Below are 26,971 nucleotides of genomic sequence, written 5' to 3' on the forward strand. Positions count from 1 at the left end.
CAGTGAGTCCACTCCAGCCCTGTTTTCTCATGTAGGTTGTAGCTGACTCCTCCCACCCATGTGACTGATCACATGATTATGACATCACCAAAGGTCCTTTAGTCTTTTCAACTCTATGGTCCACTCCTCCCACCCATGTGACTAATCACATGACTGTGACATCATGATAGGCCCTTAAGGCAACTGGAGACTTCCTGGTACTGAGAGGTTAGTCAGGAGAAGTGTATGTTATTATATTGTGAGTAGTGGTATACATGGTATATATAGTGTATATCTATAGTGTGTGTATTATATATAGTGTATATCTATAGTGTGTATTATATATAGTGTATATCTATAGTGTGTATTATATATAGTGTATATCTATAGTGTGTGTATTATATATAGTGTATATCTATAGTGTGTATTATATATAGTGTATATCTATAGTGTGTATTATATATAGTGTATATCTATAGTGTGTGTATTATATATAGTGTATATCTATAGTGTGTATTATATATAGTGTATATCTATAGTGTGTGTATTATATATAGTGTATATCTATAGTGTGTATTATATATAGTGTATATCTATAGTGTGTGTATTATATATAGTGTATATCTATAGTGTGTATTATATATAGTGTATGTCTATAGTGTGTGTATTATATATAGTGTATATCTATAGTGTGTGTATTATATATAGTGTATATCTATAGTGTGTATTATATATAGTGTATATCTATAGTGTGTGTATTATATATAGTGTATATCTATAGTGTGTATTATATATAGCGTATATCTATAGTGTGTGTATTATATATAGTGTATATCTATAGTGTGTGTATTATATATAGTGTATATCTATAGTGTGTATTATATATAGTGTATATCTATAGTGTGTGTATTATATATAGTGTATATATATAGTGTGTAATATATATAGTGTATATCTATAGTGTGTGTATTATATATAGTGTATATCTATAGTGTGTGTATTATATATAGTGTATATCTATAGTGTGTGTATTATATATAGTGTATATCTATAGTGTGTATTATATATAGTGTATATAGTGTGTATTATATATAGTGTATATCTATAGTGTGTATTATATATAGCGTATATCTATAGTGTGTATTATATATATAGTGTATATCTATAGTGTGTATTATATATAGTGTATATCTATAGTGTGTGTATTATATATAGTGTATATCTATAGTGTGTGTATTATATATAGTGTATATCTATAGTGTGTGTATTATATATAGTGTATATCTATAGTGTGTGTATTATATATAGTGTATATCTATAGTGTGTGTATTATATATAGTGTATATCTATAGTGTGTATTATATATAGTGTATATCTATAGTGTGTATTATATATAGCGTATATCTATAGTGTGTATTATATATATAGTGTATATCTATAGTGTGTGTATATATAGTGTATATCTATAGTGTGTGTATTATATATAGTGTATATCTATAGTGTGTGTATTATATATCGTGTATATCTATAGTGTGTATTATATATAGTGTATATCTATAGTGTGTATTATATATAGTGTATATCTATAGTGTGTGTATTATATATAGTGTATATCTATAGTGTGTATTATATATAGTGTATATCTATAGTGTGTATTATATATAGTGTATATCTATAGTGTGTATTATATATAGTGTGTGTATTATATATAGTGTATATCTATAGTGTGTATTATATATAGTGTATATCTATAGTGTGTGTATTATATATAGTGTATATAGTGTGTGTATTATATACAGTGTATATCTATAGTGTGTGTATTATATACAGTGTATATCTATAGTGCGTGTGTGTTATATATAGTGTATATCTATAGTGTGTGTATTGTGTATATCTATAGTGTGTGTATTGTGTATATCTATAGTGTGTGTATATATACACTGGTGCCTTGGATTATGAGCATAATTCGTTCCGGGACGGCACTTGTAACCCACATCTACTCCTAATCTAAAACAAATTTTTTTATAAGAAATCACTGATCTGCAGACAATTGGTTGAACACCCAAAAAATACTGATTATTATTCTAAATAACATGTAGAAGAGATGAAACAATGAGAAACAGCAGAATCAGTGATATAAGTTACTGTACAGTATAGCAATCAGCATGTGGTGTATAATGTATAGTAACTGTATAACCCAGATAACACTGCAGCTGGATATGTGATATTAGTTACTGTACAGTATAGCAGCATGTGGTATATAATGTATAGTAACTGTATAACCCTGATAACACAGCAGCTGGATATGTGATATATAAGTTACTGTACAGTAATGCAGCATGTGGTATATAATGTATAGTAACTGTATAACCCTGATAACACAGCAGCTGGATATGTGATATATAAGTTACTGTACAGTATAGCAATCAGCATGTAGTATATAATGTATAGTAACTGTATAACCCTGATAACACAGCAGATGAATATGTGATATAAGTTACTGTACAGTATAGCAGCATGTGGTGTATAATGTATAGTAACTGTATAACCCTGATAACACAGCAGCTGGATATGTGATATATAAGTTACTGTACAGTATAGCAATCAGCATGTAGTATATAATGTATAGTAACTGTATAACCCTGATAACACAGCAGATGAATATGTGATATAAGTTACTGTACAGTATAGCAGCATGTGGTGTATAATGTATAGTAACTGTATAACCCTGATAACACAGCAGCAGCTGGATATGTTATATATAAGTTACTGTACAGTATAGCAGCATGTGGTGTATAATGTATAGTAACTGTATAACCCTGATAACATAGCAGCTGGATATGTGATATATAAGTTGCTGTACAGTATAGCAGCATGTGGTGTATAATGTATAGTAACTGTATAACCCTGATAACACAGCAGCAGCTGGATATGTTATATATAAGTTACTGTACAGTATAGCAGCATGTGGTGTATAATGTATAGTAACTGTATAACCCTGATAACACAGCAGCAGCTGGATATGTGATATATAAGTCACTGTACAGTATAGCAGCATGTGGTGTATAATGTATAGTAACTGTATAACACTGATAACACAGCAGCTGGATATTTGATATATAAGTTACTGTACAGTATAGCAATCAGCATGTGGTGTATAATGTATAGTAACTGTATAACCCTGATAACACAGCAGCTGGATATGTGATATATAAGTTACTGTACAGTATAGCAGCATGTGGTGTATAATGTATAGTAACTGTATAACCCTGATAACACACCAGCTGGATATGTGTTATATAAGTTACTGTACAGTATAGCAATCAGTATGTGGTATATAATGTATAGTAACCGTATAACCCTGATAAAACAGCAGCAGCTGGATATGTGATATTAGTTACTGTACAGTATAGCAGCATGTGGTATATAATGTATAGTAACTGTATAACCCTGATAACACTGCAGCAGCTTGTAGATACAGGATGGAACTGCAGATCCCTATAATGCAGTAGCGTAGTACAACAGGCTAGAATAGAGAACCAGGGCTGCGGTCAGAAGTCTGTATGGTCACATGACAGGAAGGGGGTGTGCTCAGCATGGACCTATCAGGAAGTGAGAATCACAGAGCTGTGCAGGAGGACAGTGGCAGAAACTTTACTATACAGCAGTGTGAATAGCTTAGTGTGAGTTCAGGCACATTATAGCAGAAATGGAGAGGATGGGAAGCACAAGGGCTGACAGTGAATTCAGGGAGGAATGAGCAGGGCACAGTATAGCAGCACTCTCTGTCCGGGGAGAGAGGGGTTACAGCTATGAAGAGATTACCTCCACAGTCCTGTCCCCTGATGCAAGCCCCAGCCTAAAGTGAATCTGCAATGATTTGGAAGGTGAGGGAGACTTCATGGGTCAGAGTACTGTGCTGTAGACCCCACTACGCAGACCATGCCCCTCCCCCACTCCCCCTTCCACCCAGTACAGGGAGCTCTTACACCAAAGCAATGCTATTATATATATATATATATATATAATATATATATATATATATATATATATATACTCACCGGCCACTTTATTAGGTACACCTGTCCAACTGCACTTTACCACTTAATTTCTAATCAGCCAATCACATGGCGGCAACTCAGTGCATTTAGGCATGTAGACATGGTCAAGACAATCTCCTGCAGTCCAAACCGAGCATCAGTATGGGGAAGAAAGGTGATTTGAGTGCCTTTGAACGTGGCATGGTTGTTGGTGCCAGAAGGGCTGGTCTGAGTATTTCAGAAACTGCTGATCTACTCGGATTTTCACGCACAACCATCTCTAGGGTTTACAGAGAATGGATCGAAAAAGAAAAAACATCCAGTGAGCGGCAGTTCTGTGGGCGGAAATGCCTTGTTGATGCCAGAGGTCAGAGGAGAATGGGCAGACTGGTTCGAGCTGATAGAAAGGCAACAGTGACTCAAATAGCCAACCGTTACAACCAAGGTAGGCAGAAGAGCATCTCTGAACGCACAGTACGTCGAACTTTGAGGCAGATGGGCTACAGCAGCAGAAGACCACACCGGGTGCCACTCCTTTCAGCTAAGAACAGGAAACTGAGGCTACAATTTGCACAAGCTCATCGAAATTGGACAGTAGAAGATTGGAAAAACGTTGCCTGGTCTGATGAGTCTCGATTTCTGCAGCGACATTCGGATGGTAGGGTCAGAATTTGGCGTCAACAACATGAAAGCATGGATCCATCTTGCCTTGTATCAACGGTTCAGGCTGGTGGTGGTGGTGTCATGGTGTGGGGAATATTTTCTTGGCACTCTTTGGGCCCCTTGGTACCAATTGAGCATCGTTGCAACGCCACAGCCTACCTGAGTATTGTTGCTGACCATGTCCATCCCTTTATGACCACAATGTACCCAACATCTGATGGCTACTTTCAGCAGGATAATGCGCCATGTCATAAAGCTAGAATCATCTCAGACTGGTTTCTTGAACATGACAATGAGGTCACTGTACTCCAATGGCCTCCACAGTCACCAGATCTCAATCCAATAGAGCATCTTTGGGATGTGGTGGAACGGGAGATTCGCATCATGGATGTGCAGCCGACAAATCTGCGGCAACTGTGTGATGTCATCATGTCAATATGGACCAAAATCTCTGAGGAAGCTTCCAGCACCTTGTTGTATCTATGCCACCAAGAATTGAGGCAGTTCTGAAGGCAAAAGGGGGTCCAACCCGTTACTAGCATGGTGTGCCTAATAAAGTGGCCGGTGAGTGTGTATGTATATATATATATATATATATATCACACGAAAATCCAAAGCACTACAGCATAAGGTGAAAAAAGGTAGTGGTTTATTACAAAAATGTGCAAAAACACAGGATGCAACGTTTCAGTTCTCTCACAGAACCATTTTCAAGCATCATGCTTGAAAATGGTTCTGTGAGAGAACTGAAACGTTGCATCCTGTGTTTTTGCACATTTTTGTAATAAACCACTACCTTTTTTCACCTTATGCTGGAGTGCTTTGGATTTTTCGTGTGATACTTGGGGATCCCCCCAGCCAAGGGATTTACATCCTATTGCACCCGCTACACCTGTGAAGAAGTTGCGGCTCCTTTCTCCTCTGTGTGTGTATATATATATATATATATATATATATATATATATATATTCTATACTGTGTGTATTATATATAGTGTATATCTATAGAGTCTATGAACTCTCCAGTGGTAGTTCTGTATTAGAGGGACTGGACATTTTCCAGGTGTTATATGTCTAAATCTCCTTTCCCTCTATTAGTTAATTTCCTGACCGACCTCCTAAGGATGGAGAAGGACAGAGATAAGATGGCGGAGAGAATATTACACGTGGCCGTAGAGATCCTCTCCCTGCTGACCGGAGAGGTGAGGGATTCTGGAAATCAGCTCCCGCCTAATGGCTCCTGTCTCTTAATAAAGCACGGACATGGCTGGAGAGGTGAAGGGATAAAGTGACATCACTGTCTCTCTCCATACACAGGATGACATGGTGGTGAAGAAGAGGAGGGATGGGGAGAAAGGATGGAGCAGGGACGAGGGTATTATACTGCTGCCTCCACCTCACTCACTGATACAAGAGGGAAACAGTCATCAGGAGATCCTGGAACTCATCAACAAGATGGCTGAGCTGCTGACTGGAGAGGTGAGCAGGAGGAGGAGACAGCTGCTGGCTGGAGAGGTGAGCACTGCTGGGGATGTCCAAATAGTCTGGCCCTGTTCAGGGCAGTGGCAGAGGTAGAAGTGGTGGAATGCAGGGTTGTGGTTGTCGCAATCCTTACAGGCTTGGTCGAAAGATGCAGTTCCCAGTAAATACCAGTGTTGGGTAAATATCAACCAGACTGTTATAGTGGATAGGATCCTTCAAAGTTCCAGCTATACGGCAGCTAGTAGCCAATCCTGGAGCCAGCAATCAGCAGAAGGGTCATCAAGAAGCAGTGCCAGCACCATTCCATGGCAGGAGCACGAAGTTTCCTTGGCCCTTTTTCCTGTCATGTCTAGTCCGTAAGCCAGCTTTGGAGGACCATCAGCCAGAGAGCTTCTGGCAAGCCTAGCACTCCCCCAGTTTCAGACAGTGGACACTGAATATGTTTTAGAGGAATGAGAGGATAGTCAGAATTTGAAAGGCAGCATTGAGACTCAAGGGGTTGCTAGGCTTAAAGCAGTCAGGAGAGCTAGGGAGGGGTAGTTTCTGCCGAAGGTACAGGATTAGGCTATGTTCACACTACGGACGTACTTTATGCGCCTGTGAACATTGCCTCTTGTTCTATGGGATCCCATGCGGACCCGCACATAACTGACATGTCAGTTTTCTGTGGCCGCAAATAACTGAATTGCGGCCGCAAAGACCTGTCAGTTCACACAATGAAGCGAGCGGCTTCGGCCGGATGATCTGGGCAGAGACCGGCCGGGTCACGGAACGGCCGGTCTCTTTACGCACTGTGAACATAGCCTTAAGAATGCATGCCACTGAAGAAAGGCAGTCTTAAAGGGGTAGTGCGGCGGTAAAAAATTATTCACAGAATAACACACATTACAAAGTTATACAACTTTGTAATGTATGTTATGTCTGTGAACGGCATCCTTTCCCGTGTCCCACCACCCCCACCCGTGTACCTGGAAGTGTAGTGCATTATACATTACCTGATCCGTGTCGCGCCCGTCTGCCATCTTGTGCCAAACGTCATCATTAGCTGCTCAGCCGCGATTGGCTGAGCATAACTGTGCTCGGCAAATCGCGGCTGAGCAGCTGATGACGCGGCAGAGGGCGGCCGGCACTCGGGAAGATCGGAGGTGTTCGGGCCGGACGGCCGAAGATGACGTTTGGCACAAGATGGCGGACGCGTGTCGACACGGATCAGGTATGTATAATGCACTACACTTCTGGGTACACGGGTAGGGGTGGTGGGACACGGGGAAGGGGGCCATTCACAGACATAACATACATTACAAAGTTGTATAACTTTGTAATGTGTGTTATTCTGTGAAAAAAAATTTACCGCCGCACTACCCCTTTAAAGAGGAAACATTCGTCCCTGATTACGATGATGACGTCGCAGGTCTAGTGGAAGAGGCTGACCCCGGTACACTGTGAAGGTACAGAGAGGACACCAGTGAGGAAAGGCGCTCAGTGAACCTTATGCTTGTGCTCTGATATTTGCATTAAGGAGATTAGTAGGAGGGATAAGTACTGGTTGGCCAAACTGGTTGACCCTTGTTTCCAGCAGAAAATGCCATAGATTTTTCCACCATCAGACAGGGAAGCAGTCAGTTGTTTAAGGCAAACCAGCAAGAACACCACCCTGTCTGCTCAGCCTCCAGTTTCTTATGAGCTACTTTCTCAAGCCACCGGAGTCTCCATACATCAGCAGCTGAAATTCCAGGTGGAGTCATCCTTGCTTCTAAATAGTTCCAACCCGGTGCATTTCTGGGCAGAGGAGCTTGACATTTGGCCGCAGCTGGTAGAATTCGCCCTGGCCCTGCTGTCATGCTCAGCCATCAGCGTTGCATTAGGAAGGGTGTTTAGTGGGGCAGGGGCCTTTATGACACCCAGGAAGATGAGGCCGTCTTGCACCAGTATGGAGAGGCTGACATTTATCAAGTTGAACCAAGCCTGCATAAGACCGGATTTCAACACTCCTGTGCCAGATGCACTTGCCAATGTCTATTCAAGAAACGGCTCCGTTGAAATATATGCCAACCATAATCAAGTATTGTTCTTCCCCCTTACACCCCATTTAATATAAGAAACCTGTAGGAAACCGTAGCCAATTCAGATAAGTCCCTTAGGGTTGAAAATAGTCTTACTGCTGCTGCCACCTCCAGGTTTGTGTGCTAGGCCACAAACTGCCACTTTGGTGCTGCCACTTTAGAATGTTTACTGCTGTCCAAGGGAAAAAAAATCATTTTACACCGCTGATCCACCAACCTCCACTGCTGTCCTGGAAGAAAGCGTCATTTTACTCCACTGATCCACCAACACCCACCGCTGTCCTGGGAGAAAACCTAAGGATTGACAGGCTGAAGATTGACATTTTTAAAACTTTGAGATTTTCCAATTTTTGGCACTGAAAAAGCAACAGCTGTTTTATGAACCTATACTCTGTAATTGTCCCAGTATAGTAGCTACGATGGTTTTAGCTGCTTTATTTCCATTTGTTATTATTTAGTTTGCAAAGTTTGCAAGAAATTTGCTCCTCTCTAATTAGCATGTATGGGTGCATGTGATCTGTAGGAATGGATTCATGCCCAAACCGGGTGAGTTTCTTTCAGCAAAGGCTGCATGGTGTTTTTCCACTGACATTCATCTAATCAATTAAACAAAAAAACTGAGACTGAGAAGACAACCCATTACCGATCAGAGGAGAAGACAACCCATTACCGATCAGCGGAGAAGACAACCCATTACCGATCAGCGGAGAAGACAACCCATTACCGATCAGCAGAGAAGACAACCCATTACTGATCAATCAGCTAAGTCCAATACTTGTTGGGAATAATGAAAGATTTTCTGCTGATACAACTTAGTCAACAGAGGAGCAGTGACCATCCGTACACAGGGATCACTGATCTGTTATGTTAGACACATCTGGTAGCTCAGTGGGTCATTTTGGTAATGAGCTGCTCCACTGCAGCATGTCCTCGGCCCTTCAGAGCTGATGTTCTCCTTTCAATGGCATTTGGTGCTCTGCAGTTTCCACGTCATTGTGTTTCCATCATTGTGTGTCTCAGGTTCCTACAAGGTGTCAGGATGTCACCGTCAATTTCTCCATGGAGGAGTGGGAGTATGTAGAAGAACACAGGGATCTGTTCAGTTTCCTCAGGGATCAGACCTCTGTCCTCCCATCTTTTCTCTTTACACTTATTGGACAATTAGCGGTTATGGACTTCAGTCCAATCTTTAAGCTGAAGACTGTTTCTTTTAACAGTGTTTTTAGAGAGGTGCTGTACAGCTAGCGCCATGAACATAAAGGCCAAAAGTGGAAAATGAGAAACCAAATTCTTAACAATATCTCTAACTCTGAAACCTGTCCCTTTAATAGCTTACATAACGCTGATATTTCTATCTCTTTGTGTGTTACTACTACTAACTCACTGGAAGAACTTACTAAATTATAGATAATCACTGGGCATATGCTAATTGTACTATAGAAGTCATGATGGGTCAGATATTCCATACGTGACCCTTATTCTCCTGAGTCTGTATCTTTGTGTTTCTCAGGTTCCTATAAGGTGTCAGGACGTCACCGTCTATTTCTCCATGGAGGAGTGGGAGTATGTAGAAGGACACAAGGATCTGTACAAGGAGGCCATGATGGAGGATCAGCCGCCCCTGCTCATCAATGACCCCCCAAGGCTGGAGAAGGCGGGAGACATGATGGCGGCCAGGATATTAGAGCTCACCCTAGAGATAATCCACCTGATCACCGGAGAGGTGAGCCATGCGTCACATCCCCTCCCCCTCTTATCACTATAGATAATACAGGGAGATGACTGGAGAGGGGAAGGATTGTTAGACTCTCTGTAGTGATCAGTGTCTCACCATACACAGGATTACACAGTAGTGAAGAAGTGGTGTGGTGAGTCAGTGGCGCCCCCTGTGTCAGGAGGCTGGAGCAGCAGCCAGAGCCCCATCACAGATCCTCCACCTCCATCACTGATCCATGAGCAGAAGATCCTAGAACTGACCACCAGGATGACTGAGCTCCTGACTGGAGAGGTGAGCAATGCTGCTGGGAATGCTGGGAGATTGTACAATAACACCAAGGTGGGAGGTGTCTGGAGGATGACGCCATCATTGTGTGTGTCAGGTTCCTATAAGGTGTCAGGATGTCACCGTCTATTTCTCCATGGAGGAGTGGGAGTATGTAGAAGGACACCAGGATCTGTACAAGGAGGTCATGATGGAGGATCAGCCGCCCCTCACATTACCGGGTAAGAGGAGACTTACTCCCCATTACTGCTGGCACAGGCTGCCACTGGTGGCCATGTTGTAGACTTATTACTGCCATGTTGGGAAGCTGAAGGAAGTGAAGGCTCAGAAGTGATGTGGACCACCCTGTGCCCACATCCACTTCCATGCTTCTTCTTTGCCCGCTGATTCTTAAAGGTGAAGTCCGGCAATTTTTTTTTATAAAAGTATTGTATTGCCCCTCAAAAGTTATACAAATCACCAATATACACTTCTTACGGGAAATGCTTATAAAGTGCTTTTTTTTCCCCTGCACTTACTACTGCATGGATAAAATGGTGATGTACCGACCAGACTCCCAGAGCTGTGCGGGCTGTGGCTGCTGGAGAGGATGATGGCAGGGGGATGCTCAGTGTTCCTCCAGTGCCCTGTGTCCCTCAGCGTCCCTCTGCCATCATCCTCTCCAGCAGCCACAGCCTGCACAGCTCTGGGAGTCGGGTCGTGACATTACCATGTTACCCAGGAAGTGACATCCCCATGTTATCCAGGAAGTGACATCCCCATGTTATCCAGGAAGTGACATCACCATGTTATCCAGGAAGTGAAGCCTTGATGCAGTAGTAAGTGCAGGGAAAAAAAGCACTTTATAAGCATTTCCCATAATAAGTGTATATTGGGAATTCGTATAACTTTTGGTGGGCAACTCAATACGTTAATAATGATTGTCGCCAGACTTCTCCTTTAAAGGGCCAGTGCACACAGCTAGACAATCAAGTAAGGAGTGACAGCCGAGTGTGTGTATAGAACAGCAGCTCTGTGTCTGGGTCTCTCTGTCCTTACATATTCTGCATGGTGCTATACATTACTATGGACACTGTGTACTGAGCAGCAGACATACACTCTGGGTCTTACCAGTCAGCGGACATTCTCTGGACTGGGGGTAGAGTCCCTGTCCCAGCAAATGTTGCGGATAAGTGGAGATGTATCTAGGCTGTATGTATTTGCTGGGTTCGGCTCTGACCTTGACAGAACTCTCTGGTTTTGCACTGGTGTCTGATATATATAACCTGGAATGGAAGGTGGTGAGAGAAGTGTACGGTATATAGAGAAGTATACGGGAGATCTTGTATTCAGTCCGTTTCTTCCCTACAGATGGATCCAGGAGGAGAAATCCTGTAGAGAGATTTCCCCGTCCTCTGTATTCCCAGGACTGTCCGGAGGGAAATCACAAGATTAAAGTGGAGGATGAAGAAAAAGAGAGGATGAGGGGCGATCCCCGATGTATGAGTGAGGTGAAAGAGGAGGAGATGCCGGGAGATGCTACCCCAGGTATGGTATAATGGAGTTACACAGGGAAGTCAAAGGTGGTGAGAGAGGTGTACGGTATATAGATGAGTATACGGGTGGTGTTCTATTCAGTCCCTGTGTCTAACCTACAGATGGATCCAGGAGGAGAAATCCAGCAGAGAGATGCCCCCGTCCTCTGTATTCCCAGGACTGTCCGGAGGGAAATCACAGGATTAAAGAGGAGGATGAAGAAAAAGAGAGGATGAGAAGTGATCCCTGGTGTATGAGTGAGGTGAAGGAGGAGGAGATGCCGGGAGCTGCTACCCCAGGTATGGTATAATGGAGTTACACAGAGAAAACACAGGTGGTGAGATTAGTGTATGGTATATAGAGGAGTATACGGGAGGTCTTGTATTCAGTCCCTGTGTCTTCCCTACAGATGGATCCAGGAGGAGAAATCCAGCAGAGAGATGTCCCCGTCCTCTGTATTCACAGGACTGTCCAGAGGGAAATCACAAGATTAAAGTGGAGGAAGAAGAAGATGAAAGCTTGTGGGGCCATCACCCGTGTATGACTAAGGTGAAGAAGGAGGAGACTCCGGGAGATGCTACCCCAGGTATGGAATAATAAATTTGCACAGGGAGTCCCTTGGAACTTTTTCTTCTTGTGGGAGGGTTCACCTGCTTTTTCTTCTAAAACCCAAGATATGTCTGAATACATTACAGAGAACTTGGAGAGGGGGGTTAATTAGAAATTTCCCCCAAGCTGAAATCCGTTTTGGATCCTCACTACTGGAGTCTAAACAAAATTATAGAACCAAAAATGTAAGACAACCAATAATGATGAACACTGAGTATCTCGTCAAGCTTTTCAGTCAATGTTTGCATGTCTGTTCGGTGGTATATGTAGAAGACGTCTTGTCTTACTCGCCTGATCTGACCTCGCACTGGAAGCACATGTGTCTACTCAAAAATAGCCTTAACTCCTGTCTTAGGGTACCTGCACACTATGGAATCACGACGGAAAACCTGTTGCAGATTCCACAGCTCGCAGACTCTGGCAGCCGTGCGTGTCTCCACCCGTGCCATAGACTCCATTCTATGCACGGGCCGATTCCGCCGTCCGTCCAAGGATAGAACAAGTGAACTGTCTGTCTGAGCAGCCCAGGAATGCTGTTATCACTGGGCACAAGCAGTCTAAGGAGTAGAAGAATACCTCTGAGGACCCTGGTATCCTGGCTTCAACAGTTCTTAATGTTAAGAGGAAAACTGATGAGGGAATCATACAAGAGTTGGTTAAAAACCACACAGAACACCCAAAGAAGATAATGCTGAGCTGGAGACCTCTGAAGTGATGCTTTCTACTTGTACCATATGCCGCATAGGTCAAGGAGGACCTCAAAATATCCAAGAACTTAAAGAGAACCAATCACGGGCGAAAATGAATTTTTTTTTATCCCCTAATTAGATGTAAATCCTAATTTTTACAATATTTGTAAATATAATTAATTAATTTTAAAGCTGCGTTTTTTAAATATTCCTGTTTTACTTTCCTGCCTCGCGACGGCTCTTTTCAAAAGAGCCGGCGCGAGACAGGAAACTCTCGTCATAACGCAAGTTACGTCTTCAAGATGGCGCGCCCCCCCCCCCCCCCCGGCCTAGCTACACCAAACAAGCGGATTAGGTAAAGTATAAGACTGTAAAGGCAGTCTGTATCTTCATGAAGTCTATTTATGAAGATACAGACTGCCTTTGCAGTCTGTATCTTATGCCTTACCTACTACTCTGTGCGGGTGCAGCAGGGCCTGCGCCGCCATCTTGATTTAGTCTTTGCGTTCCACCGCTGGAACGCAAGTTACGTCATCAAGATGGCGGCGCCGGCCTTGCTGCACAGAACAGAGGATTAGGTAAAGTAGAAGATACAGACTGTAAAGACAGTCTGTATCTTCATAAATAGACTTCATGAAGATACAGACTGCCTTTACAGTCTGTATCTTCTACTTTACTTACTCTGTTCTGTGCAGCAAGGCCGGCGCCGCCATCTTGATGACGTAAATTGCGTTCCAGCAGTGGAACGCAAAGACGTAATCAAGATGGCGGCGCCGGCCCTGCTGCACCGGCACAAAGTAGTAGGTAAGGCATAAGATACAGACTGAAAAGGCAGTCTGTATCTTCATAAATAGACTTCATGAAGATACAGACTGCCTTTACAGTCTGTATCTTCTACTTTACCTAATCCTCTGTTTCTGTGCAAGCAAGGCCGGGCGCCGCCATCTTGATGACGCAACTTGCGTTCTAACGGTGGAACGCAAATGACGTCATCAAGATGGCGGCGCCCGGCCTTGCTTACACAGAAATGAAAGAGTAGGTAAGGCATAAGATACAGACAGCAAAGGCAGTCTGTATCTTCATAGATAGACTTAGGGAAAGATATACTTTAATATTAGGGACAGTGAAATTTAGATGATAGGTTCTCTTTAAGATGGTTAAAGGGAAAGAATCTCCCAGCAGACGAGGACAAGGTTGTAACCGTAGGAGATATAGAGTAAAAGTAGACAAGTTTAGGAAATGTTATATGCCTGAAGAGATGAGCATTTATGGCGGCTTGAAGCTGTGGGTGTTGGGAATGAGTCTGATGTTTTTGGGTAAAGCGTCCAGAAAACTGGGGTAGCAGTCCTGGAGGCCGGAGCGAGAGGTTCTGATAATGGAAGATTTAAGTGTAAAATCATTAGCAAAAGGTAGAGGACGTGTAGGATGGTAGGTAGAGATGAGGGAGGAGATGTATGGAGGGCAGAATTATGGACATCTTTATGGGTGAGTGTGACTGGCACAGGGGGGAGACATCTGTGTAATGGCTGGAAAGGACAAGTCTGGCTGCTGCATTCAGGATGGACTGGAGTTTAAGGGTAAGGAAGTGAGATTAGTAGGGAGTTACAGTAGATGAGAATGGGTCAGGGTCACAGTAAGAGTCTGAGCTGTGTCAGGGGTGAGAAATGGGTGGATTCTGGAGACGTTTTTGAGATGTAGGTGGCAGGAGCTGCAAGAACTAGGGAGTAAAAAAAATAAGATCCAAGTCCAGCCTTACCCCAGGCATTGAGCTTGATGCACAGGAGTGATGCTAGTACCACAGACTGATTATGAGATGTTGGGTTCAGGTTGGTTAGAGGAAGGGAATACAAGAAGTTCTGTTTTGGAAAGATTGAGAAATACAGAGGTGCTAATATTAGAGAAAGCAGATAGACAGTCACTGGGGTTTTATAGGAATCCAGGGGTGATGTCACGGGAGGAGGTGTATAGCAGGGGGTGATGTCACGGGAGGAGGTGTATAGCAGGGTTCATTATCGTAGAGATCGTATTGAAGGCCAGACCTGCTGCTTATCTGTCCCATGGGGGCTGTATAGAGGGAGAAGAGGAGGGGATCCAGGACTGGATTTTGAGTCAAGAAACAACATATACTGCTCACACTCTTCCTCGGTAAGGTGTGTACCCTAGGAGCTTCAAAATAACGTTGAGAGACAGCACTTCCAAAGCAATAAGTGGAATTTTATTGACACACCAGTGCGCGAGAAAAGGCTAATACAGCCGAAACGTTGTGCACTGGTGTGTCAATAAAATTCCACTTATTGCTTTGGAAGTGCTGTCTCTCAACGTCTTTTGGATTTGCTGCCGCCCCTGGGCCGGAGTGGTAAGACGGGCACCCGCCTTATTCTATTTTTTGGTTTGTGCTGCTGTGAACTTTGCTTATTTACCCTAGGAGCTTGTCATTCCTGGACCATAGTCCAATAAGCAAAGAAGTGCACCAACGACTCACCTTTCCATTCTTGCTGTTTACTGTATATAGCCAATAGTTACAAGAATATAATCACCTAAATATGCAGTGTCCATCTATATAGATGCAGTCCGAATCGGAACAATACAAGATCAAAAACACATTACATAATGGCAAATGGCCAACTGGTACATGGGGAAGAGCACCCTGCCCGCGAGGGTTTACAATTTATAAGGTACGGGGAGAAAAACAGGAGGTAAAGTGCAGCCAGTCAAGTGTGATGCAGAGTTATTGTAGGTTGTATCGTGTTTGAAGAGATGGGTTTTTTAGGTTACTTTTGAAAGACTTGATGGTGGGTGAGAGCCAGATGTGTCGGGGTAGTGAGTCCCAGAGTATGGGGGAGGCTCAAGCAAAACATAGAGGGTGTCAGCATTAGGGTGTCCTTCCTTGCTTGACAAAGAGAGGAAACTCTTGAAACGTCACAGACAAGCAGCATCTTCCTAACGCCAACACCTTCTATGTAGAGCCGCACGTGGAGCTCGCCTGGAGCCAAGGAGATTGTGCTTAACCTCGGACTGCATCTATATATATGGACACTGCACATTTGGGTGATTATATTCTTGTAACTGTTGGTTAGATACAGTAAACAGCAAGAAGGGAAAGGTGAATCATTGGTGCCATTTTGCTTACAGAGAAGAACGGATAAACATGAACAGAGAGGGGCGCTCATATAGTGTAGTAGCTCAATGGAGTGGAATTTCCAATATAAAAAGCAAGTTGTAGACTAACCTTCTCGTGTTGTGCGTACGATAAGCACAACACTAGCAAAGCCCAATTTAACACAGAAGTCCGCAGCCAGGCAAACAATGGTAGTGGTCGGCCCCCATCTAGATGCCGATACTTGCCAAATGTGTATACAAGATAGACTGTAGATAGCTGATATAGCCTCGACGCAGGACTTGCAAGACGTACTCTCCAGTATTATTCATAAAATTGGTTTAATGAGCAACGCGTTTCGGCGACGTACTGCCGCCTTTATCAAGCTCCTACATCATGTATACAAATGATCCATTTTATACACTCCATTAGGTTCTGTGACCTCCCACCTAAGGGGCGGGGGCCAGTGTCACATGACTTCATGAGTATCACATGACTTCATAGTATCACATGACTTTGCAATTTCACATGACTTCCAAGATTTACAGTCTCCGTAGACATAGTTATTAGATCGGCGGACAAGGGGGGGTCAATAGTTATCCAGGATGCCGAGGATTACCATCAGGAAGCCTTAAGGATTCTATCAGACAGCGCCTACTATGAGGTCTTAGATAAAGACCCTTCTGCCACGTTCCATAGTGAATATTCAAAGCTGATCGATGATTCAGCTAGAATGGGTATTCTAAACAAAAAAGATTCCTCCAGGTGGATTCTCCCAATATGGCTTTTTACTATCATCTGCCTAAAGTTCATAAAAATGAGGAGCATCCACCTGGCAGGCCGATTATATCGGGCATTGGGTCCCTCACAAGTCAACTATCTCATTTCATTGACCTGCACCTCCAGGAGATTGTTACTAAAATGCCGTCATACCTCAGAGATTCCACCTCTCTAATATGTGATCTCTATGACATTGAGTGGGATCCCTCCTACCTACTCATATCTTTAGACGTAACGGCCCTATACTCAAATATCGAGCATTCCTTGGGACTACAAGCAGTCTCTGAAGCTTTAGGGAAGGAGGGCAAGTATGATCAGAGTCAAATCGATTTTTTGGTTCGTGGACTCGAATTCATACTTACCCATAATATCTTCACTTATGCAGGGGTCGTTTATCACCGCGCCCAGTTACGCTAACATCTTTATGGGCGGGTTCGAGTTTCTGTATATATATGGTTCCCCGTGGTATAATGACCATGTCATCTATTATAAGAGGTACATAGATGACCTCTTTGTCATATGGAAGGGGGACGGATCATCTGCACAATCGTTTGTGGAGCATCTCAACTCCAATAATTGGGGGCTGCAATTTACAGCCCATATAGACCCTAAAAAAATTGTGTTTTTAGATATAGAGGTGCTAAAAGAACAAGAAAAAATTCTAAAAAGTACCCATTTTAAAAAGGTAGATACAAATAGCTACCTCGATTTCCATAGCGCCCACTACAAGAAGTGGATCTATAATATCCCGTTTAACCAATTTAGACGCATCCGTAAGAATTGTAGCTCTACCGATGTTTTCAAAAAACAAGCCAGAACCTTGCAAAATAGATTTAAACAAAAGGGTTATCCTAAAGCCCTTCTTTCCGCAGCTTATAAATCTAATTTAAGAGAGCCGCAGAAAGAAATTCTTTATCCAAAGAGAGAAAAAAGAACCAAAAATAGTAATACCGACTATAAGTCGAATTTCATTACGAGTTTCAATTCTCACAATAGAGAGATAAGAAAAGCACTCGAGCGCAACTGGAAAATTCTCCTCAAGGATCCTATCCTCAAGACTACCATCCCCGAGAAACCCAGAATTACCTTCAGAAGGGGAAAAACATTAAAAAAACATTAAAAAACATCCTTGCCCCCAGTAGGATAAAAGGTAAAAGACCAGTCAAATCAGGACTAAAAACAAAGGGAAGAGTATCTAAATGTATGAATAGGGGATGTTTATGCTGTTCAAGCATAAAAGACCAGGCACAATGTTTTAAATCCAACGTTACAGGTGAGGTTTTTAATATTTATTCCGATTTGAACTGTGGCTCTGATTTTGTGATTTATCTTCTCGAGTGTGAGTGTGGCCTTCAATACGTTGGGAGGACCACGCAGGCACTGAGAAGAAGACTCACAGGCCATCGGTTTAATGATAACTCACATTTTTTGAAGCACAGTGTGTCCCGACACCTCCATGAATTCCAACAGGGGAATTTCAGTTGCATCAGTGTGATGCCGTTAGAGCAAATACAGATGAGTGAGATCAATAGATATAAGGCCCTAAATAGAAGGGGAGCGTTCTGGATTTTTAAGCTGAAAACGTTAGTTCCCGATGGTCTGAATGAAGCGCTAGAATCGGGGATCTGAGATTTTATGGCCTGCAGATAGATTGCTTGCCTTCCAATTCTTAATTTTGATTAATTTAAATTTTTTTTTTTGTGCAATTATTGTAATTACTGATTAATCTGTTGATACATTCATGTGTCACTATGTATTTTATATTGTATGATTTTATATGCCTCTTTACAATTGAATGTGCTTTTTTAGGTCCATTAGATTAGGTTCATTAGGTTTTTATATATTTTTTTCTACACAATTTTAGTTTTTAGTATGTATTGTCTCCGATTGCTCATCGGTCGCATGTGCTCGTGTGCCTACAGGTCGGCAAGTCCATAGTCCATCGGGCGGCGATGTGGGTGGCTCTATTCCCTGATAAGCTGACTTGCTGTGAGATCTGATGTGGTCGGGCGAGGAACCAATGATCCAGCTGTTTCCACCGACCAAGGCCGCGTGACACCTTCCAGCTCACAGTAAGTCAGCAACCCGGGATTCCACCCACTGACGTCAGCGGATGTGACGTCTCGGAGTTGCACGGTTCGGCGCACGGCCACTACGAGTACATACGGAGACGGTAAATCTTGGAAGTCATGTGAAATTGCAAAGTCATGTGATACTATGAAGTCATGGGATACCCATGAGATCATGGGATACCCATGAAGTCATGTGATACCCATGAAGTCATGTGATACCCATGAAGTCATGTGATACCCATGAAGTCATGTGACACTGGCCCCCGCCCCTTAGGTGGGAGGTCACAGAACCTAATGGAGTGTATAAAAAGGATCATTTGTATACATGATGTAGGAGCTTGATAAAGGCGGCAGTACGTCACCGAAACGCGTTGCTCATTAAACCAATTTTATGAATAATACTGGAGAGTATGTCTTGCAAGTCCTGCGCCGAGGCTATATCAGCTATCTACAGTCTATCTTGTATTTTGTTTACAGGTTTTTGAGCTAAATACAAGAGTGGATTGAAAATGTATTTAATTATTATTATTATTTTTTTTTTAATCCAAACAGAAAATCCCAGTAATGCGACTGATGGAAACTTCATGTTGTCACTAAAATTTGAAGTAGAAGATGAAGAAGTCTTTCAGCTCCCCTCAAGAGAAACCCGCCGGGCCATTAATGTGTATCCAGGACGTCGCACTATAAGTCTATCATGTAATCCCCCTAAACATGAGGAACCTTCTCCTGATCCATCACCAGTCGTTACCACAAGGACTGATCTATCGTATAATCCCCCCAATCTCAGGAAACCTTCTGATCCATCACCGGTTGGTACCACAAGGACCGATCTATCGTATAATTCCCCTAATCTCAGAAAACCTTCCCATCCATCACAGCGTATTAATACAAGTATAGATCTATTGTATAATCCTCCTTATGATGAGGAACCTTCTCCTGACCAATCACCGGTTGTTAACACAAGGGACGATCTATCGTATAATCCCCCTAATCTGAGGAAACCTTCCGACATATCACTGGTTGTTACTACAAGGACCGATCAGAAAGACGGGAAAAAGTTTCATTGTGTTGAATGTGGGAAAGAGTTTACAAGACGCTCAGATCTCTTATTGCACAGAAGTCGTCACAATAAGAAGTATTCATGTTCACTATGTGGGAAATGTTTTACAGATGACTCTGAGCTTGTGTCACATGAGAGACTGCACACAGCCGAGTATCCATATTCGTGTTCACGGTGCGTGGAACGTTTTGCTCAAAAATCAGATCTTGTTAAACATCAGGAATCTCACTCCAAATTTATGAAGCCTTCATATTTATGTCCTAAATGTGGTAAATCATTTACATCAAAATCAAATCTTCGTTCACATGAAGCAATGCATGAAAAGCAGGAGAACGGAAATCTGTACCCATGTTCAGAATGTGAGAGAATTTTTACATTAAAATGCCATCTTGTTAGTCATGTAAAAGTTCACAAAGGGCAGCTATATCCATGTTCAGAATGTAACGCAAGTTTTTCAAGTGAATCAAGCCTTATTCTGCATAAAAGATGTCACACAGGAGGGAAGTCATTTCCATGTTAAGATTGTGGAAAATGTTTTAATAATAAATCACAACTTGGTAGACATGGGGGGGGGGGAGGAGCACTATTACACCCTCTTGTGGTATGACCTCAATGTGTTCAGCCCTGTAACCATTACATATCCACCAGAGACAGAACTGCAGAAAAAAATAAAAAGGTTTTATTAAAAAAAAACAAGTTTAATTTTTTTAATTTTTTTTTTTTGTCTTGTGCGGGCAGCGATGAGTGACAGTCATTAGGCCGCATGCAGAGCTCCGCCCCGAGGTTATTATACTGGAGATGCTATATACACTCCACTCCCTGTGTGCTCCGCTCCTGGCCCAGTGACTGTTACTGAGTGCTGTACAGTCCATGGCTCACCAGTCACTACCTACAGCAGCACGGACTCCTGTTTTAGAGAGGAGTCCCTGTTCCTGTATGTTGTTTCTATTGTGCCCCTGGTTCTTCAGTTGTATAGCATATATAAATGTTTTGATCATCCCCTTACCCCTCTCCTTTCTTACCACCATTGTTTCGATCATGTTCCCCCTTTCCCTTCTGTAACATATATAAAGGTTTACATCATGTCCTCCCTTTCCCTTCTTCCTCCTGTAACATATATAAAGGTTTCCATCATGTCCTCCCTTTCCCTTCTTCCCTCCTGTAACATATATAAAGGTTTCCATCATGTCCTCCCTTTCCCTTCTTCCTCCTGTAACATATATAACGGTTTCCATCATGTCCCCCTTTCCCTTCTTCCTCCTGTAACATATATATAGGTTTCCATCATGTCCCCCCTTTCCCTTCTTCCTCCTGTAACATATATAAAGGTTTCCATCATGTCCTCCCTTTCCCTTCTTCCTCCTGTAACATATATAACGGTTTCCATCATGTCCCCCTTTCCCTTCTTCCTCCTGTAACATATATATAGGTTTCCATCATGTCCCGCCTTTCCCTTCTTCATCCAGTAACATATATAAAGGTTTCCATCTTGTCCTTCCTATCTTATCTTTCCTCCAGACTATACAGATTTACATTTGGTGTATGTGCTTGGCTGAAGAGCCAATGGGGCGAAGCTACCATCTGTGAGATTATGACTGGACGCCTTTAAGTCAGAATCCCTCCTAAAAGTGACTATACCTCAGTGCCGAGGAGCCCAGATTGTTACAGTGATTAGAGCCACAACCTCTGGACCGGAGCACATTGTACGTTCTTTAGAAACCTGATGCTGCACAGGGAACTATATTCTTGTAGTTTTAAGGTCCCACGGGCAGTCAGCTAAAAAATTAAATTCTCCCAAACCTAACTGGTCTTACTCACCAAGCCCCCCTGAGTATTTGGAGTTGTCTCCTGTATTTCTAACTGCCTTTGTTCCTGAGTTACAAGTTTTCCTAAAAGCCGATCCATGACCAAGATGGCGCCAGCCAGGAAACTACATTCCCCATCATGCAGTGATTCTCTCTGATTGGTCTGTTTGCATACCTGGCCCCTTACACTGCGTTCCAAATTATTATGCAATATGCAATTTTTCTCATATTTTCCAAAATTACCTATATAAATTGCAGTCATTGTAGTTTTCCAGTCATCAACTGTTCAAGTATAATTGAAAGCTTTTTGAACAAACTGCCTATGATAACAGTATATTTAATAAACACTAAAAATGCATGTTCTAAATTATTATGCACAGCAGAGTTTTCAACCTTTTCATTTTTATTAAGAACAAATGTCATTTGTGACATTATAAGAATTAGCAGATTATTACAAACTGAAATCAAACAGTTTTATATTTGCACATAGAACCCCTTGTTCGAAAGGAGCTTCTGAACTCTCTCGTCCATTGAATTTGTCAGTTTTTGGATGGTTTCTGCTTCAATTGTTTTGCATAAGGACAGAATCCCCTCACAGAGCTGTTGGTTAGATCTGAACTGCCTCCCTCCACCATAGACTGCCTTCCTTCATCATAGACACTCCTTTTGATGATGCTCCAGAGGTTCTCAATGGGGTTGAGGTCAGGGGAGCATGGGGGCCACACCATAAGTTTGTCCCCTTTTATGCCCATAGCGGCCAGAGAGGCAGATGTGTTATTTGCAGCATGAGACGGTGCATTATCATGCAGGAAAATGATCTTGCTGCGGAATCTACGCTTATTCTTGAACCACGGCAGGAAGTGCTGTTTGAGAAACTCCACATACATTATAGAGTTCATCTTTATCCCTTCAGGGATCCTAAAGGGGCCGACAATCTCTCTCCCCATGATTTCAGCCCAAAACATTACTCCTTGTTGGTGCCGTAGCCGTTTTTGCATGGGTTGTCCATCAACCAGCCATCCTCCACTCCATCTATCTGGACCATCAAGCGTCGCACGGCACTCGGTGAACAAAACAGTTGTGAAGTCAGTCTTCATGTATTGTTTGGCCCACTGAAGCCGTTTCTGCTTGTGTGCAGTTGACAGGATGTCTTACGCACAGCTGCAAACCTCTGAAGGACCTTGCATATTGTTTTTCAGGGGATGTTGGAGGCACCACCAGCTTCAAAAACTTGTCTGCTGCTATGACAAGGCATTTTTGCAGCTGCTCTTTTAACCTGACGTAATTGCCTGTTGAAAATAGTCCTCAATTTTCCCTTAGCAGCGTGCACACGTGTGTGCTGGGAATCAGCTACATACAGTACTTCTTGATGCAATGATCATGATGAAGGGTCTCGGCAATGTTGATTGTAGTCATGCCTCGACCTAAACACTCCACAACTTGTTGCTTCTCAGCAGCCGACAGGTCCTTTTTCTTTCCCATTTTGGCTCGAAATGTAGGCTGCTTAATAATGTGAAACAGCCTTCTTAAGTAGTCTTGCCTTTATTTGGACACACCTGCCAAGCTAATTAGCACAGGTGTCTGCAATTGCTTTCAGTGATATAAAGAGCCCTGACACACATCACCATCAATGAGTTTAACTGACACACACAAAAATTCTTACCTTATCACCTAAACACGTTTTGCATAATAATTTGGAACACAGTGTAGTTTTCTTTCCTGCCCACTGCTGTCATTACTGTTGCACAGTAAACATAGGACTGTCAGCAGCAGCGATCACAATGCACCCCTCCACACACAGCCCAGCAACCCCCTGCCATTACCATAAGTACCTCCCCCCGTCAGCCATGGCACACCGCACAGCCCAGTCACGTTCACAGTGCAAAGGCCAGCACCTGAATGCCGGTAGAAGCGCATCCCCAACCCCCCAAACCAACATTACCATAGTCCGAGTCACCTGTGTGGTCTTACGTTCCTTACTTCCCACTGCATGCCGACACAGGGAGAAAGAAGCAACGTGGGAACCATACCGGTGACTGCTTAGTTATGCTGACAGGGGTGTTGGGCTGTGTGGTGCGCTTGGGAAAGGGGGGGCGTGTGAGGGAGCCAAGTGTCATCATGTCACCACCACCCGAACACTGCTACCTGCTGCAGGGTGAAAGAGACGGCAACTGATGCAGGGTGAGGACTAGGTGACGTGAGGGAGCCGTAACAGACACTGTGGTACTTTGTAGATGATGGTCAAAAGAGGTCTCCTGAGAGGCGTGTTACCAAGTCAATAGGCAGCTAACCCCGGCCCCCAGAGAGGAGATCACATATTCAGCGACTACAAAGGAGAAGGGGGGTAAGGAAGCAGCGTTGTCGGAGTTGACCCAGATATTGAGTTCGCAGGCGGGGGTTTCTCTTCTTTTCAAATCCATTCCTGGCTTTGGCTTCTATAATCTGTCAGATAAATCTGTCTGTGAAAAAGGACCCTTAGGGCTCTATTCCACCGGACGATTATCGTTTGCATAATCGTTAACGGTTAACGATCTCAAACGACCGTTATTGCGAAAGACCTGAAAACGTTCACTCATTTCCATGGAACGATAATCGTTACTTATGATCGTATTTGAGACCGTTTCTTCTTCGCTATTTATTTGCTATTACGTTCGTATCTACTGAGAACGACCGAACGACGTCTTATTCAATGCGAACGATTTGCGAACATTTTGCGAATGACCAACGATAAAAATAGGTCCAGGTCTTATAAAGCGATCAACGATTTCTCGTTCGGTCGTTAATCGTTAACTGCATTTCAACCGAACGATTGTTTAAATTCAAGCGATTTAACGATAATCTGAACGATAATTGTCCGGTGGAATAGGGCCCTTAGGCCAGAGAGAGTTGGTTGGTTATTCTGGCCGAGTTCACACACAGAGAACGAACTCTGACACCCTCGTGCTGCACCAGTTCTGGACGCTTTACCAAAGACATCAGACTCATTCTCAACACCCACAGCTTCAAGCTTTTCCTAAACACTCATCTCTTCAGGCTTATAACATTCTCTTAATGTGTCTCCCCTTCTTCTGGCCCCTCATCTTCTACTCTATACATCTGCCAGTGCCATGTACTCTGTACTCCGAGACTGGCAGGTGACCGGCTCATCCAAACACTTTCCGATTCTATGTACAATGGCTAGCCCATACTGATTCTTGTGTCATTTAGTCCTCTGTGTAAATTCTTGTGTCCCCCCAGTCCTCCTAGTGTGTAAGCTCTTGTGTCCCCCCCAGTCCTCCTAGTGTGTAAGCTCTTGTGTCCCCCCCAGTCCTCCTAGTGTGTAAGTTCTTGTGTCCCCCCAGTCCTCCTAGTGTGCAAGCTCTTTTGTCCCCCTCAGTCCTCCAAGTGTGTAAGTTCTTGTGTCCCCCCAGTCCTCCTAGTGTGTAAGCTCTTGTGTCCCCCCCCGTCCTCCTAGTGTGTAAGCTCTTGTGTCCCCCCCAGTCCTCCTAGTGTGTAAGCTCTTGTGTCCCCCCAGTCCTCCTAGTGTGTAAGCTCTTGTGTCCCCCCCAGTCCTCCTAGTGTGTAAGCTCTTGTGTCACCCCCAGTCCTCCTAGTGTGTAAGCTCTTGTGTCACCCCCAGTCCTCCTAGTGTGTAAGCTCCTGTGTCCCCCCCAGTCCTCCTAGTCTGTAAGCTCCTGTGTCCCCCCAGTCCTCCTAGTGTGTAAGCTCTTGTGTCACCCCCAGTCCTCCTAGTGTGTAAGCTCTTGTGTCCCCCCCCAGTCCTCCTAGTGTGTAAGCTCTTGTGTCCCCCCCAGTCCTCCTAGTGTGTAAGCTCTTGTCCCCCCCAGTCCTCCTAGTGTGTAAGCTCTTGTGTCACCCCCAGTCCTCTGTTGGCATTATACAAATAAATATTATTATACCGGATTTTGTATTCAAGCAAGAGGTGCTCAGGCGTATTCCATCCTCATTCCAGTCTATATATGCCAACAGGGTCCTAGATCCTCCCAACCTTGTACAGTTTTCGTTTATTATTGTGATCTCCCCCCCCCCCCCCCTTTCCTTTATGGAGACCGGATTTGGGGGAATCTATTTTCTTCTGGTGCATGACACATGTAACGTTTCATTCGATTCAAATTACTTCTTGGTGTTTTCCCACTCCTGGACATACAATCACGTCGTGGAATAAAATGGGTAGAGGGCATCAGTGATAGCCTGGCACCCGCCATAACTGCCGCGATCTGAACTCAGATCCCGGCAGTTAACCCTAAAGATGCTGTGATCAGTGCGATTGCAGCATGTATAGGGAAGAACAGAGGGAGAATTTCCCCCCCCCCAGGTTAGCTATGATAACCGGAGTCTTCCCGTAGGCTACCAATGTCATAGCTATGGTGGCTGATCAGACTCAGCCCATGACAGTCACAACACAATGCAGATCAGTCCTGCGGTGTGTTATACCTGTCATCAGAAAGTCAGATTGTAAACTCTCCATAGAGGGACAGTAAAATGAAGTAAAAAAGAAAAAGTAGAAAAAAAAAAAAACATAAATAAAGTGAACTACACAATGTCCTTTTTCCACAATGTAGAAAAAAACTACACATATCTGATATTGCCGCGTATGTAACGTCGTTGGCAATAAAATCACATGACTAAACAGGCGACTGCAGAACGTTCCCAGTTACAAAAATGCTGGTTTTAGGATGGTTCATGAAATGATGCCCTATTGTACAGAAATTCTACAGATATCGGCCAAGATTTACCACTAACCTAAAGTACAATATGTTACGAAAAAACTTTACCTCAGAATCACCTCAGAAGTTATAGCATCACCGAGCTCCAACCACATACAGTGACAGGTCAGACTATACACAGGGCTCTGGTAATACCGTGTCTGTGCTTCCTATGTAATACATGAGCTGTCATTCGGATTCCTGTCAGTGTGACCATGCGGGGGCGCTATTACTTGTGCTGCTATAGATAGTTCCCTATAGAGAGCGGATTGATTAACTATCTGAGGACCAAGGGGCAGTCGTGTCTCCTCATGTAGGTTGTAGCTGACTCCTCCCACCCATGTGACTGATCACATGACTGTGACATCACCAAAGGTCCTTAAGACAACTGGGATCTCCCTTATACTAAG

The 26,971-nt window shown here is 43.3% G+C and overlaps 1 protein-coding gene across 1 annotated transcript; it reads left to right on the forward strand.

Annotated features, from left to right (window-relative positions):
- Positions 1–208: 208 nt before the first annotated feature.
- Positions 209–20,720, forward strand: LOC138780356 (oocyte zinc finger protein XlCOF7.1-like). The gene is made up of 10 exons (XM_069956694.1): positions 209–238; positions 5,780–5,883; positions 5,999–6,196; positions 9,737–9,949; positions 10,067–10,234; positions 10,326–10,449; positions 11,579–11,755; positions 11,866–12,042; positions 12,153–12,329; positions 19,543–20,720. The coding sequence occupies exons 1-10, from the start codon at positions 226–228 to the stop codon at positions 20,568–20,570; spliced, it is 2,379 nt and encodes a 792-aa protein (XP_069812795.1). The 5' UTR covers positions 209–225; the 3' UTR covers positions 20,571–20,720.
- Positions 20,721–26,971: the final 6,251 nt, after the last annotated feature.

The sequence above is a fragment of the Dendropsophus ebraccatus genome, unplaced genomic scaffold, assembly GCF_027789765.1.
Source record: "Dendropsophus ebraccatus isolate aDenEbr1 unplaced genomic scaffold, aDenEbr1.pat pat_scaffold_818_ctg1, whole genome shotgun sequence".
Lineage (NCBI taxonomy): Eukaryota > Metazoa > Chordata > Amphibia > Anura > Hylidae > Dendropsophus > Dendropsophus ebraccatus.